This window comes from Nicotiana tabacum, chromosome 12, assembly GCF_000715075.1.
Source record: "Nicotiana tabacum cultivar K326 chromosome 12, ASM71507v2, whole genome shotgun sequence".
Taxonomy (NCBI): Eukaryota; Viridiplantae; Streptophyta; class Magnoliopsida; order Solanales; family Solanaceae; genus Nicotiana; species Nicotiana tabacum.
In genome coordinates, this window is record NC_134091.1 from 130,024,617 (window position 1) to 130,040,498 (window position 15,882).

At 37.3% G+C, this 15,882-nt stretch overlaps 2 protein-coding genes across 2 annotated transcripts; one reads left to right on the forward strand and one right to left on the reverse strand.

The window, feature by feature from the left end:
- Positions 1-7,826, reverse strand: LOC107812836 (conserved oligomeric Golgi complex subunit 5). The gene is made up of 3 exons (XM_016638008.2): positions 6,528-7,826; positions 2,717-3,190; positions 1-1,180 (listed from the first exon to the last, which is right to left on the reverse strand). Exons 1-3 carry the CDS (start codon positions 7,644-7,646, stop codon positions 257-259), a joined length of 2,517 nt encoding a protein of 838 aa, XP_016493494.2. The 5' UTR covers positions 7,647-7,826; the 3' UTR covers positions 1-256.
- Positions 7,827-12,252: 4,426 nt separating this feature from the next.
- Positions 12,253-15,247, forward strand: LOC107810786 (uncharacterized). The gene is made up of 3 exons (XM_016635614.2): positions 12,253-13,783; positions 14,319-14,785; positions 14,898-15,247. Exons 1-3 carry the CDS (start codon positions 13,715-13,717, stop codon positions 14,935-14,937), a joined length of 576 nt encoding a protein of 191 aa, XP_016491100.2. The 5' UTR covers positions 12,253-13,714; the 3' UTR covers positions 14,938-15,247.
- The last annotated feature ends 635 nt before the right edge of the window (positions 15,248-15,882 follow it).

Consider the following 15,882-nt stretch of genomic DNA (forward strand, 5'->3'; position numbering starts at 1 on the left):
TATAAAATGAGGCACTGAATACTATAATCCATCTCTTTGAATCTGTGCACTATCAGGAAAATACTACAAATGTGAGGGAAAAAGAAGATGACAATCAATTGAGGTAAAATATATAAAAGAAAGCATGACACTAATGCAAATGAAACATAGATAATGGTCTGCTATGTGCTGTGACAACATTATTGAAACAAAAATCTGGTGAAGGGGATGTACCAAGAGAAGATGATTTGAGCTTTTGCATTCTCTCAAAGTTCCTCTAACGATTCCCAGATAAAGAAGAGCCGATTTCTAGCATCAAAGGATAGACAGGACTAAATTCCTTGTCCCCTCTTGACCGTACCTTAAGAGCATAGTCGTCCAGAGTAGCTTTAATACCTTTCCAGATTTGGTCCTCCCCTTGTGAATCCATCCACAGTGAATACTGCATCGGAGTAAATCTATTTCTTTGCAATGGTGATTGTAGTTCTTCAGGCCCGCGCGAGTAAAGATGGTGCAGTATGACACTTGGCGGTAAATCTTGACGAAGGGGGGATGATGCAAGTTGAGATGTTTCCAGGAAAATAACAGGCCGAAATGCTCTAAGTGCTCGATATGGGGCACCAAGCTGTTCTACTGGAAACAAGTTTTGGCCTACCGCTAATTCAAGTTCAGCCATGTCCCTTGCCAATCTCAACTTTCCTGATTCTGAGAGAGGTCTAACAAGTGAAGCATGCCTGATGAAAAATATCAGAACTCTAGACGCCATGCTCCTCACAAGTCTAGTACAAATAGTTTCTGAACTTGTGGTAATGCTATTTGATGAAGAAGGCAACAGCCTGGACAGGAATTCACTACGGAAATGGAGAATACTCCGTTGCAACTCTTCCATATAAGGTGATGCATTATTGTCCATAGCAGCATCCATACCAAGGCTACCAAAATTTTGATCATGAATTTGCAAGACGCACAACTCCAGTCGATCAAGCATTGATTGGAAAAGTGATGTCACTGAATCAGCTGCAACCCCATAAATAGATCCCAGTGCAGGAGACAGAATATCGGTTGCAATAGTTGGTAATCCTGCCACCATGGATGATATGCGGGTATGAATTTCTTGTAGATGCTGGTATAATGCAAAGTTCTTCAGCTGTGCTGGAGTTGCAGCACCTGTTATTTGCCGGGCCTCAGGCCCAGTAGATATCTGCAGAAAAATTAAATGTATGAAACTCAAGTAAAAGTTTATCCTGAATGTATTTCCCTAAGTTAAATTCATTAACCGAATTACTCAGATGATGACGTAATGGAATTGTCAAAAAGCAATTCATCGAGGATAGAGACATTATTGATATCACCAGACCATCCCGGATCACCAACCCTCTATCCCATCTAAACGGGGATGGGGAGAACAGAGAAAACATTTAAGGAAAATCAGTTGCTAATGCTGTCAAAGAACAGAGAGAGAGAGAGAGAGAGAGAGAGAGAGAGAGAGAGAGAGAGGCTGAACAGCACCCATCAATCTCCGAGCAAACTTCCACCTCTCGGAAAAGGAAAAAAAAAGGAAGAGAGGTAGTGCTTATCAGTTGGTACAAAAATTCAGCATAACATACTCATAAGAATATCAACCATTTATAGTTACAGTAATAAAAGGAATTCAACTGATTCCAGACATCAAGCTCAGAATACCAATAGCCTACAAAGATTAATCCACTCGAAGTTGTAGATGTTTAATAAACAGAAAACGTAGGACCTCAAAGAATAAAGTTTTATGAAAGTGCAGAATAGCACGAGAAAGGGCAAGAAAAAGATGGAAAAGAAGAAATATAAACGGAAAAGAAAAAAGTTTCTTGGTCAGTGTTTGTAATTCACAAATCTTGCATTTTCATTTTTCCTTTTCTGTTTTGGGAGGATGGCATGTATAGGCATTTGCTTAGCAATCAGTTTCTTATTTAACTTTTCCTCTTTCAAGAACATCCACTAATCTTTCAAAAACATCACTATGCAAACAAATTTTTCCCCTTCAAACCATAATCACGAGCATTGAGAACTAACTGGCTGCAAAGTATAAATCATTATTTTCCATTTCATTTTGCATTGTAACATCGTCCTATCTAAGACAAGGAAAAACTCAAATTGTGGTTGTTGTAGTAGGATAGAACAAATCATTTGAGTAGGATAGAACAAATCATTCAAGATTCTTCCATTTGAGGTTCATGAAATATGATCTGCAGTACTTTGTCAACTTGCATCAATGCATACTCTTTCCCTTTTTTAGTAACATGCATCAATGCAAACTCTTTTAGATTACTATTAGTTCAGCTTGGCTAATATATACTGTCTTTACTCTCTAATAAAAAATATATATACTGGCCATACTCTATATATCTACATGCTAAATAGAGGAACTCCCAACCCTAGGGCTAAGATTAACGCCTTCTCCTTTCCCCTGATTGCAGCACTTTCCAGTGGCCGTAAGAACGAACTTGATGAAATTTCTGGAAATGCAGCCCTATCTCCACAATGGCAACTCTCTCTCACTCCCACTCGACAAACAAAAGGAATAGTATTATTCAAGGGGAAAACAGCCCCTTCAAATGTTCAACGTACCCCAAACTGCAGATATCACATAAATCATGAAGAAATATAGGAGTGAGCTCATGCTATATAGTTTTGCTTCTTCAATTTATACGCATAGTGTTTTCTTCAAAGAACATTCTGCCATACAAATGTGAAAGCATACCTGGTATTCTGTTCTTTCTGAAAGCAGAAGCAGAACTTTGTTGATCTCACGCAAGACAAGAAGGGTTAACCGAGCATCCATCTGGACAGCTTCTATTTCTTCTTGAATTCGTGATATAATCCTTGAGATATGATCTTTTGAGGGAATACTTCCACGACTAGACACTGGAAATACAGAATTAACCAGATCCGAAAGACGACTCAGGCAGAGGGTTAGGAAAGCAGTCTGGAATATTTCTACGGAAGATAACATTTGGTCCTTTGCTTCTGAACTGAGAGCTGGTGGAACTCCTTTGACATCTGTATCACGTGAAATTCTTTCAAGGAGATTTTCTAACATAGAGAAGAGTTTTGGATACCCAACAGTGAATATCTCCTTAACAAAGCTTGATGCGGTGAAAGTGGATTTCATTTGGTTAGCAAAGGATTTAACCAATGCCTCCCAAACACGATCTGTCAATATTGGATCACCTTCCTGATAAATATGTGGTAATGTAAGCAACCACGGAAAAGAAACCAACAAATCATTTATAAGAATGAAAAAGATATTCATAAAAACACTGTTCTCCCAAACACTTTTTTTCCCCTTGAGCGGAGGGTCTATCGGAAACAGCCTCTCTATCTCTATAAGGTAGGGGTAAGGTCTGCGTACACACTACCCTCCCCAGACCCCATTTATGGGATTATACTAGGTTTGTTGTTGTTGTTGTTGTTTGTTGTTTTCTTTTCTATTTTTTGGTTGGTTTCGGGGGTGGGGGAGGGAGGACATGGCGGGGAGTTCATGTGCTTCCTGAGACAGAGGTTATCCATTTTCTTGGGATTTGGCAAGGGAAGGGCATGATTCTGTTATTCTGTAACCAATAAAGTTTGAAGAAAAAAGAAGACAGTTAGATACATATGACTAAACACAAAGCCAATTCAAAATTAGGTACTTGTCCAAGAAATCCAGTGTACCCAAGGAACGATCTTGCCTAAGACATATTATTGTTCCAAAGAAACAAACATTGCCTGTTGTTAAGTCCACTCATTCAAAAAATAAGATAGGTTATCGAGAATATTCATTTTCTAATTGGGCACATGGGGAGATAAAATCTCTGAAGCACCATTTGCATAAGCCTTGGTAACAAAATTACTCGGTACTTGTGCTGGTGGGAGGTAGCAAGTACCTAATGGATAGTCCAGGTGTGCGAGTTGGACCACATGCCACCGCTATTAAAAAAAAAGGGGCGTAACAGAAATGAGTTGTTTTTACTGCAACAATTATTGCCTTCCCTTTCACTGTGCAAAGGTTCACTCATCTGCTAAGAATAATGCCCTCTCGCCGCTAATTTTCTTATAATGCACATATTAAGGATTTGAGAAGGTTTCATATAAAATACTAAGGATAGGAGAAGGATTTTTTTTCTGGATCTACTAGAATCCTGCTCTTTTGTCTAGCTACTTGTCAATCTTCCTTTTTTCTTAAATATGCTACTATGTTTTGATTGCATGTGTGGGAGCTTAGCCTATATTTATAAATATTCACATAATTTCATCTGGTGTTGTGTGATGACCTTGCTGACATGAAAGCATTAGGAAGCAAGTTTCTAAAAGTATCAGGCTTTTCACCAAAACAATCGCCTAATCTCACTAGAAAATAAATGGAGCCGGATATTTCACCACCTAAAGGTAAGAGGTTGGATTCCTTATGGTTCGCTCCGAAGTCCTAACTATCAAATTCTTCTGGTGGGTACTAGTTACCTTAGATTAATGATTTACATGAAATATTTGTATCCACAACCTCTATCCAATGATCCGGAAACCAGAACAACTTAAGAAAACTAGATTAACCATCAGAAGTAGTAGGACTATAGCCACCACCAACCACTAACATGAAACGACTGTTTTTTCCAAAAGAGAAACTTAAATTATTTACTACAACCAACAATGACTCCCTTACTGGTTTTTTTGTTAAAAAAAGAGAATCTCAATCTTCCCACAACTTCTCTAACACCAAGCTGAAAACCAAGACTGATTTTATAAAGCTGTTATTTCTTATAAGCAGAAGAAGACTGATAAAGAGAACTTATTATAAAAGCTCATTGAATATTTTTTAGGTAAAATACCTTGAACCCAAAAGTAGAAAAGTACCACTATCCTCCCATTTCAATGAAAAACAAGATATCACAGTAAAAAAGGAGAACTTTTCATCAAAAAAGAAAGTGAAATAGGACAACTGTCTCCCATAAATGCACAAAAATTGCCAAGGATCACTCATTATGCCATGATACAATTCAAAATAGAGACTTGACTATTGGGGTTGACTTCTCATTTCAGCAGGAATTATTAGATTCAAGCTTCATTCTCCATAGCTTCGAAATGCTTGTTCTTGAAATACTAGTAGAGCATCTACTTGGATGGCTTCATACCTATGTTGCTCGGACTTCTAAAACATGCTGCCGGGTGCGGGTCAGATCTTTTAAAATTAGTGCATTTTCGGAGGATCCGACAAGGGTGGGCAACATTTTCAAAGAGTCCGAGCAACATAGCTTCATACCAATATCCAAGCATGGTGAGCATCATACTAGGTCATTAAGTGGAGTTTTAATATTATATTTCATTGTGCAACTAATGTTGAGGATAGAAATTGTAATATCCATGATTTCAATACAGTAGCTATGTTTCAGAGACTCTTCTGCGGAGAATCGACTACAATTCCTTGAAGATGCCAAGTTTTTTTCAAGTTTTAAATTTTAGGATTCATGGAATCAGATAAAATGCACTTTTAATTTCATTTTGCTATTTGTTAGCATTTTACTGCAGTAAGAGGTTAAATGCTTGACGCATAGATGAACTATGTCATATTACTACTCCAGAAAATGATCAGCAAATAAAAGAGATCAATAGAAGAGAAACTTGTGACAGTGCTCCCTGGGGCTAGCCAAAAGAGAAACATCTCTATACTTGCTCTCAGCTTCAATCATTCCTTAATAAATAGTTTTTTTTTTATAAGGGAACCATTCCTTTCTAAATAGTAACTCAACTATACTATCCTTTTGGTAGCAGAAAACCATTTCAAGACTGATAAACTTAATATTCCTCTTCATTGCCACATTTGACACCCTTAATCACAGGATCGGATTGGTACAAAAGGATTTTTTTGTGATCCGCATCATTAAAACACAACTACACAATGAACATTAGTAAGGACAGTTATCAGTACTCCCCATAATTTCAGTTAATTTCATTTTTTTTCACAAAGTACTGCTTTTAGAATCCTGCTACTAACTGCATCAGGTTATATTCATCTCATTTTTATTTTTTTGATTTTGCACCGGGTGTCCGAGTCTCTTTGAGACCCGACTAATCCCGGGGGTGCACAGGCCCTCGGCAAGGAGTTTCCCGCAAGTGCACCACGGTTAATTCAGGTTTTACCCAGTCCGATGACCCTCAGAAATTGTTTGCACCCAGTGGGTTTCGAACTTGAGACCTTGAAAGGGAGCAAACCCCAAGGCTCAAGTCAATTTCCACCAGGCCAACCCCTGAGGGTTTCATTTTTTATCAAGAGGTTATATTCATTTCATTTGGAACCAACCTCTCTAGCAAGGGAACCAAAGCAGTTACTTCCTTAAGCTGGCTCAATTGCTTCTATCTAGCTATAAAGTTATAATCAAGTTTTATCAATTCTAAGTTTCCGACACGGGGCAACATGTTCAAGCTCAACGCAATCACAACATTTTAGATTACAAATAACTTGATATGAGAAAGGCGTCATATAATAGTAACTACTTTAAAACGATTCATATCAAGTAGAAACACATGCGTTCACACACCTGCATGACTTCATCGAGCAGCAAGACATGCGTGAAGGGATCTCTTTTCTTGGACAAAACCCTCTGCAAATGCCAAACAGCAACCACAACAGAATGTAACTGGTCCATACAACCATTCATCCGTTGCCACAATGCATCCTTCGCCTTTGCGCTTCCTCCAAACTGAGGTGTTCCACTTCTCTGCACACCTCCTGGCCCACCAAATCCACCACCAACAGAAACAGCTTTCATATCCAAAGCTGTTGTTATACTCTTCACTCCCATTGCCTTATACTTACTCACTAACCCATCCACTGTCCCCCTCAACTCCCCCATATTATAAAACACCTGAAGCCCAGCTCCAACTTCAGCTTGATTCAAACCCTCAAGCCCATTCTCCAAAACCTTCATCCCTTCGGCCCGTAACTTCAGCCCAATTTCAACAACCCATTTCAATTCCAAATCAACCACATCAATCCCAGCTAAATGATACTCATTGTACAGTGATAGTATTTCAAAATGCAGCTGTGCAGCTTTAGAAAGATCCAATTTTTCCGGGTCATGAGTCGGGTCCATGAGATCACGGAGCTTTTTGGATAATCTCAGGGTTCGAATCGTAGACTGAAGAAGCTCGGTTGTAGAATGCAGATTGTTAAGCTGAAGGGTATGTTTGGAAATTAATTGGTGAGGATCGGAGAGTTCGGAACGGACGCGGCGGAGGGAGGATTGGAGGGAGGAAACGGAAGAGCGGAGGGAGGAGAGAGCGGATTCAGCGGCGCGTAATGAAGTGAGCTGGTTGAGGAGATCGTGGTGGCGCGTGAGGACCTCGTGACGGAGTTGATTGTTGAGGAGATTAAGACCTTCTTGAAGCTTCTCAATACGTGAAGCGGCAGAGCCGGAGGAAAGTGCGGCGGAGGAGAAAGTAGTGGAATCGAAGTCAGAGGAGAGGAATGAGGAGAAAATTGGATCGGATGTGAAGGAGTCGAGTGGGGATGGAGATGGAGTGAGTGGGGTATGGGGAGTGGGGGTGGGGGTGGTAGTGGTGGTGGATCTGAAAGTTGATAGGCGTTGAAGGGGAGAAGACGACGGGGGTGTAGAGGGTGGGTGATGGGGTGATCTCTGGATCGCCGGAGACGCCATTGATTCCGGCCACCGGCGATGTAACAATGTAGTGGTTTTGGATCTCACTGACCAGTTTAATTACTCTTCTGTTATCACTTCCGATCGTTTTCCAGTTTTTGTTTTAGGAGAACACTTTTCATTTTAGTTTTTCTACTAAAATAAATGTATAAGTACTATTATATTGAGTTCTTTTTTTCCATTCTTTTATCTTCCTTATTTTTTTTATATAAGGAAAAAAAACTAATACTATTAAAAAATCAAATTATAACAAACATTAGTAAAAAAAAAAAAAAAATGTTACTGAAAGTATTTCTTTTTGACTTCTACGTCTCTTGGAAATATAGATCGAAAGAAGCTTCTATTTATAGACTTTGGTGGTGGTCTATTTCATAACTTTTCGCAATATGATGGCATTATAGTACAATAACAACCCAGTAAAATTTTACTAATGGGGTTTGGGGAGGGTAGTGTGTACGCAGACCTTATCCCTACCCCGAAGGAGTAGAGAGGCTATTTTCGAAAGACCCTCGGCTCAAAAAATAAAAAAGACAAAAGGACAAAAAGGGAGACAATATTAGTATCACAACAACAATCATAGGATAAATATGAACACCATGAAATCCAAAAGAAAGATGCAAAGCAAAGGGAGACAATATTAGTAAATATTAGTATCACCACAACAGTCATAAGAAAAATAGGAATACCATGAAATCTAGAAGAAAGATGCAAAGCAAAAGCGATAGCTAGTAAATAGGACATGCATTGAAAAGCGAAATAGTAAGCCACAACATTCCCACTAGCTATCTTAGACAAAAATCCTACATGGCTAGTCCCACCATGATACGAAGTAAGGCACGACTCAACTACCTCCTAACCTACAACCCTAATACTCGACCTCCACATCTTCCTATCAAGTGTCATGTCCTCAGAAATCTGAAGCCTCGCCATATCCTGTCTGATCACCTCTCCCCAATACTTCTTAGGCCGCCCTCTACCTCTTCTCGTGCCCTCCGCAACCATATGCTCACACCTCCGTACCGGAGCATCTGGGCTTCTCCTTTGAACATGTCTGAACCATCTAAGCCTCGCTTCCCGCATCTTGTCATCAATGGGAGCCACATGCACCTTCTCCCGAATATCATCATTCCTAATCTTATCTATCCTAGTGTGCCCGCACATCCACCGTGATATCCTTATTTCTGCTACTTTCATCTTCTGGATATGTGAGTTCTTAACGGGCCAACACTCAGCCCCATACATCATGGCCGGTCTAACCACCGCTTTATAAAACTTACCTTTGAGTATCGGTGGCACTCTCTTGTCACACAAGACTCCAGATGCTAACCACCATTTCATCCATCCTACCCCAATACGGTGTGTGACATCCTCATCGATCTCCCCTCCCCCTGGATAACCGGACCAAGGTACTTAAAGCTGCCTCTACTCGGGATGACCTGCGAATCAAGCCTCACATCCATGCCCACTTCCCCTGGCTCAGCGCTGAACTTACACTCCAAGTATTCTGTCTGCGTCCTGCTCAGCTTGAAACCCTTAGACTCAAAAGCCTGTCTCCAAACCTCCAACCTCTCGTTAACACCGGCTCGCGACTCATCAATCAGAACTATGTCATCGGCGAATAGCATGCACCATGGCACATCCCCTTGAATATGGTGTGTTAACGCGTCCATCACCAGAGCGAATAAGAACGAACTGAGCGCAGAACCTTGGTGTAACCCCATTACAACCGGAAAATGCTCAGAGTCGCCTCCTACTGTCCTAACCCGAGTCTTAGCCCCATCATACATGTCCTTAATCGCCATAATGTAGGGAGCCGACACAACTTTTGCCTCAAAGCATCTCCAGAGTAATGAGAGTTTTTTAATTCTCATATCGGCAAGTACTCCCACAATTTGGATTTCGGCTGCAACTCGCCTGAATTGCTAATAATCGTCGGTTAGCCATAGGCGGTGAATTCCTTAAACTAAAATCTTCCAAAAGAAGTAAATATTAGTGCACAATCTAATTATTGTATAATGTCAATTTTAGTTACTAAATAAATTGTTTTATAAAAGCTAAAATCAAACTAAACTAGATCGTGCTCTAACATCAAACATGCTTTTTCACTTTTTAATCGAAAATAAATCAAGGGGACAAAAGGTCTAACGTTACCCAAATATGTGACATATAGAATATGAGTGGAGTTATTGCTATTGTTTAACTTATATAAGTTATTTATTTTCTTAATAAGTGCTCGTAGTTGTTATAAGATAAAAGAAAAAACTATATTATCATAATTACAAACATGTTTACTTAAATTGAGAAATATACGTGGCTGAGCACTTTTTAAAGAATATTTAAGAAAATAATAGTACTGTTTACTTATTACATAAATGAAAGTTTTTTTTTACACTAATAGCATTTAACCATAGGTTTTAAAAATAAAAGAAGACCCACTAAACTAGGGATCTATTTTGATCCTTGTTAACATATACTTTGTCCCCCCCCCCCACCCCCCCCACCCCACACCCCACACATCCGTTCTTCCCTCATTTTTTGGGGGCTAATTAAGCCTCGCTTCTTTCTCTTACTACTTTGTTTCTTATTTCTCCCGCCCCTCAATTGTTTCCCTTTGTGCTTGAAAAAAATAAAAAATAAATTGAGTATACTTGTGTCATTTATATAATTAAATATTGCTAATACGTAAATACCAGAATTATTATGTAAATATACCAGAATTGTTTTCTAAATAAATTCATAAATGCGGACGCAATATACATGATACAACTATTATTTGTATAATTAAAATGCTAGAATTATCCCATAAATATTTAATAAAATTATCGGTTATTAGTATACCTTTTATATAATTAAATATTAATTATAGATGCAATATACTAAGAATCAATTCTGGTGGAAGTCATATTCTTGCGATAAATTCAGAACAATTGAAATATAAATGCATTGAAGAACAATTCCACATTTTATAATAATACCATTATTATACCAATTATATAATTAAATAGTGATAAGTAAATATGTAATATAACATAACTATTCCAGAAATATATGTATAATATATATTCCAATTAATACATTATATCATTGTTATTATACCTGCTAAATTCCAAATTCATTGGAGTTATATTGATCTTATTTCCAACGGATTGGATACACTTCAAATATAAATGAATATTTTAAAGTATTTTCTCGTAATATTTTTGATCTTATTGTTCTTACTTTTCAATTCTTAGTGGTAGTATATATCAATATACCTATTATATTCAATATATATTATTTTAATATTTGATTATTTTCTCAACTGTTGATTGCTTTATGCATGTTTTATCCCAAGTTTATTTATAAATAACTTTTATGAATGGAAAGGAATCATTGAGATCCAAGTTTGTTCTCAAGCGTGATATATGGGACGTAGTTAATTAGAACTTGAACCGTTTACGATAATTTAGTAACTGAAAACGTGATTCTTGGTCCAATATTATAGGTTTCTGCTAGAATTATAGTTAATTAGTTGTCATATTTGTTAATTACTTATTGTTGCTGGAAGTCTGTAAAAGTTTCTTAAATATTGCCTAATTATGTTTTTTCCCCTACTAAATTTACTTCATGAAACATAACATGTAAGTTAATTAGAAGAGCAAATAACAGATATTTTTCCAACAAAACTAGTTCCGTATTTAATCAAATGAAGTAAATATTTACCAATAAAAGTATATTCACTAAATAATTTAATTATTATTAATTTTGTATTATGATATTGTCGTTATAAAATAACTTGTTCACTAACTAAAGATCCTCAAATTGTATATTTCATAGAACTTAAACTCTTCGACATTAGAAATTAAGTTGAAAAAACTTTATAGAAGCTGGGCTAAAAAGAAGAAGAAAAATCAAGACTCTGCAACTTAAAAAAAAAAAAATTCAAGAATTTTATTTGCTTCTTGCACTATTTATTTTAATTTTATTAAAAGAAAAATTTTCTGTATACTTATGTTGAAAAAACTTTCTAGAAGCTTGAGCTAAAAAGAAGAAGAAATATCAAGACTTTGCAACTACGAAAAAAAAAACCAAGAATTTTATTTGCTTCTTGCACTATTTAATTTAATTTATTAAAAGAAAATTTTCTCTATTTGAACAACTGCTTGTGGTGAAAAAAATACAGAGTAGAGAAGAAAAATGATACTAAATTATGCTTCTTCTGCGTTTATCCAATGGAACAAAACTCCAAAGAAAATGATATATTTCTCTGCTTCTACTGCTAATTTAAATATGGAGAAGCTTAGAGAACAATTAGACCATCTTCACAAGGAAGCACAAACCACAAGAAACAAATTTATTATCTCCCCCCCCCCCCCAAACTTATTTTTTCTTATCATAAATGTGTATGTTTGAATTTAGCTTTATGTTATGCAAATTGCTTATTTGAGGATTTATATGTGAGATAATACGAAGTTGGTGTATAAGATATTGAAAATTTTATACCTTTAATTGATTTCTTCTTTTGGGGTGTTAAATTTAATGTTGGTTCTGTTTGAATTTGGGTTTTATGTTTTATAAATTACTTGTATGAGGGTTTTGATGTGAGATTTTACAAATATGGTGAGTAGGATGTTGAAAAGTTATAGCTTTGATTGATTTCTACGTTTTGGGTGTTAAATTTTATGGTGTTTTTTTAATGAATTTGGACATTAGAAAAATTGAACTGTCATATAGGGTTCTTGATTCCGCGCTTGCAAGTTTTATAATTTATTAAGAAGTATTATTGAAAAGGCTGACTGCACTTCAATGTTGTAGTTTAGATAATGTACTTGTGCTGGTAGGAGATAGCGGGTAGCAGTGGAATAGTCCAAGTACACGCAAGTTCACCTCAACACCATTGTCGTTTGCAAAAAGTGTTTAGACACAATAAGAACAAGATAAAAGGAAGAGAACGAACAAAAGGTGTCGAATGATGGCCAACTTGTCTTGTCTTGTCTTTTCATTGATTGGCTTACGGATGGAAGGTTCGAGAAGAATTCCTAGGCCGAGTGTTGGGCTTTCGGGATCAAAGAATCTTAAGAATTGCCTCTCTTACTTTCATCCTTGGTTGATGAATTAAGACTGTCCCTCCATCTGAATGAAATCCCGAGGACCGTGTAGTTGCAGCTCCGGGCACCATCAATTCTCTTACTCCTAGGTGTAGTACCACTTCCCTGGCTTGTTTGGGACTGAGGCGGGATTGTTGTTGTAGGTGTATTACCACTTCTATTCAGGGATAGGGGTAAACACTAGATGGTTCAAGAGCTTCCGCTAACACAGCAAACAATTCTAGATTACCACTTCTCTTAGTAATGGACTTCATTGAATTCCTCGGGAGAAACCACAACAACTGGAAAATAGGAAGAATTTCCTTTTGTCTAAAAAGTCTTGAAGGAGACGTGATTACATTGAACCTGATCGCCTTAAATGGAATGCAAGCAGCAATGATTACAGTGAAGTCCTGTTATCGGCGACTACCAAAAACTGCTAGCACATTGAAACTTGGAATTGGAAGCATATTTGGAGTAAAATTCTGTTCAAGTCTTTCAGTTGTTCTGCGGATTTTATTTTCTTAAAGACTTTAAAATTTGCAGATGTCCGGCTGCATAGGCTCTTTGTTGTATTTTCTTCATGTATGTAGATTTCCTTATTTTTATACTTTTGCGGATAATTTTGTTCTTTGTTATGTTTCTTATCTATGTTCCAGGTTTTGTTCCTTATAGATTTTTATGTTTCTTATCATTTCACATGAAAAAGGTGGAAAGCTGAAATGACATGGTTATAACTATTTCGTCTTGGATCACTTTTATTCAATACTGTGTTTCTTTTTCCTCTAATTATTTAGTCATTGATTCGATGGACAGCATACTATTTATTGAACAGTTTGAGTTCTTACTGATCAGAATCCTGGCTATTCAGCGAATAATGCAAGATCGAGGCTACTTCGGTTGTCTGAAGCAGCAGAGAAATTTCGGCGACAAGCAGCCGTTAGTATTCAAACTGGAAAGGAGAATGACGCCAGGGAGCTACTTTTTCAAAAGAAGAAGATTATGCAAGCGATGGAGAAGTCAAAGAGTCGCATTGAATTGCTTGATGAACTTGCAGCGAAGCTTAATGAGGTATGGTTGACTATTTTTTAGTTTTCTCCAATGATCTAAAATCATTATGACACTTAACAAAAAAATCAAATCAAATCATTACCGCACTTCATAGATTCAAATCCCTACTCAATACGGTACCTTAAGGAGAATCCGAAGCTGGTTGCTAGTAGAAGTATTCCTTTCTGTGGTTTTGTTTATTCACTCATAGGAAAGACTTTAGATATTGTGTTCTGTAACCTTATTGGGAACCTCTACCTATACAATGTAGTTGCTCAAACATCAGATACCAAAAGGTGTTAAACTGATACAGTTGCTTCAATGGTCTTATGGTGTTGAGTTGTCATAAAAAAAGCCCGAGATTTTGACAGGACGTCTTAATGCCCCATGTCTTTGATTCTTTGGTGGATATATGATCATTGATTATAGATATTGCTTGTTCAGGTGAAAGAGCTACTCCCACTAATCATAGAACCGCATTTTGGTCAAAATCTACTTTTATATATATATATATATGTATCTTTTGCTCCCTTTTCATGGCGTCGTGTATTTTCAGGCAATATCTATGAGGGAGAAGCAGTTAATCGGAAATGTTGCTTTTGACCTTGATATTGCTATAGATGATGCTCCAAGTCCTGTTCGAATAGTATCTCCAAAGGATGAAAATACAGATGAAAATGAAAACTTTGACCAGGAAACTTTAACATTAGATGATAGCCAAGAATTGCAAGCTCCAAATGATGGTAATGCAAACATTACAACTGATTATGAATTGAAAAATCTTGAGGCATCAACAAGTGGGAACATGTCCAAGGAAGCTGACAAGATCGATAGTTTAAAGGGGGTATCTTCGTATGAGGAGTTTTTGGAACATATAGACCAACAACTAAGAGATATTGAAGTAGAACTTGTCACCTTTTTTAGATTTTCATCCTTAATACTCGAAAGCAAAGAGAAACTAGAAAACTCAAAGGTACAGCAAGCACTGGACGTTCTCGAGGGTGTTCATCAGCTTAGAGGGAGGTAATGCATAAGCAGATCAAGAAGCAAGTGAACTTTTACTTCTCATTGCTCCACTTTTCAGGTGATTTTTTTATAAAAACTTGACTCAGACAAAATCTCAACTCTTTTGCAGAATTGCAAGCATAGTGCAGAAAAAAGCAGATTTACATTGAAGCTTTCATTCGCTATACGCAATTCCTGCAGTGACCGATGCTAAGGCAAAAGTTTATTTCTTTGTGTTTCCTGTTGGTGGTGCGACTTCGGTAAGATCCTAAGCGCTCTCTCAGAAGATCAAGCTGCTGTAAGATAATAAGATATATGCTTCGTGAACAACAGGAGAAAACTACAGCCTTCTTTCACTGGTAGATATGAAATTCATCGTGTTCTTGTGTACTAATATATTTCTGCATTTTACCAACTCCGTCAATCTCTTTCTCAATTGTACACTCAAGCAATCATATCTCAAGTATCAATTTTGCGTTACTATGTGCTCTATAAGGTGGTTCAATTTTTATAGCTGGATTTTTATCATCTGATCGTTGGTTAGTCTTCTGTTGCCCAAACGATCTGATCATTGATTACATTTTGAAAGGACAAAGATGCAAATACTAGGCAGAACTTGTGGCAATATTTTTAGTACAGTTGCTGTGCTCTGAGAACACTATATATGCTGTAACTAAACACTATATATGCTGTAACTTTATTTTATTTCATAACTCATCCTGTTACTGATGAAAGCTTGGCAGTTTTTCTCCTGAGAATACGCCGGGATAGGACATCTGAATGCAAATTTTCTTTAAGGAGATCTGTTTGCCAGTGATTGAAATTGGAGAGCATAAAAAAGGTGCAAAACCTTGTAACTAGATAAACTTTATCAGTGTAGTTCAGGCCAGTGTTGTGAAAAGCGCTTGCTTCAGCGCTTTAAGCGTGAAGCGAAGCGAGGCGGCCACTGTGTCGCTTCTGTAGGGTGAAGCGTAGCAGGTAGGTTGAAGCGTCCGCTTTTGCCTAAAAAGCGAGAAGCATTAGCGAAGCAAGAAGCGACGGAAGCGCTCGCTTTTGTCTTTTAAGTCACTGATAAATAAAAAAGCGAGTCTTTTTTTACAAAATCAGCGAGCAGC

Bases quoted from the DNA above. Each gene is read 5' to 3' on its own strand.
- LOC107812836 (XM_016638008.2), bottom strand. From the start codon at position 7,646: ATGGCGTCTCCGGCGATCCAGAGATCACCCCATCACCCACCCTCTACA. The intron at 3,191-6,527 runs GTGTGTGAACGC...CATATTTATCAG, and splicing joins TGCTCGATGAAGTCATGCAG to GAAGGTGATCCAATATTGAC. The intron at 1,181-2,716 runs GTATGCTTTCAC...ATTTTTCTGCAG, and splicing joins CAGAAAGAACAGAATACCAG to ATATCTACTGGGCCTGAGGC.
- LOC107810786 (XM_016635614.2), top strand. From the start codon at position 13,715: ATGCAAGCGATGGAGAAGTCAAAGAGTCGCATTGAATTGCTTGATGAA. The intron at 13,784-14,318 runs GTATGGTTGACT...GTGTATTTTCAG, and splicing joins TTGCAGCGAAGCTTAATGAG to GCAATATCTATGAGGGAGAA. The intron at 14,786-14,897 runs GTAATGCATAAG...ACTCTTTTGCAG, and splicing joins GTTCATCAGCTTAGAGGGAG to AATTGCAAGCATAGTGCAGA.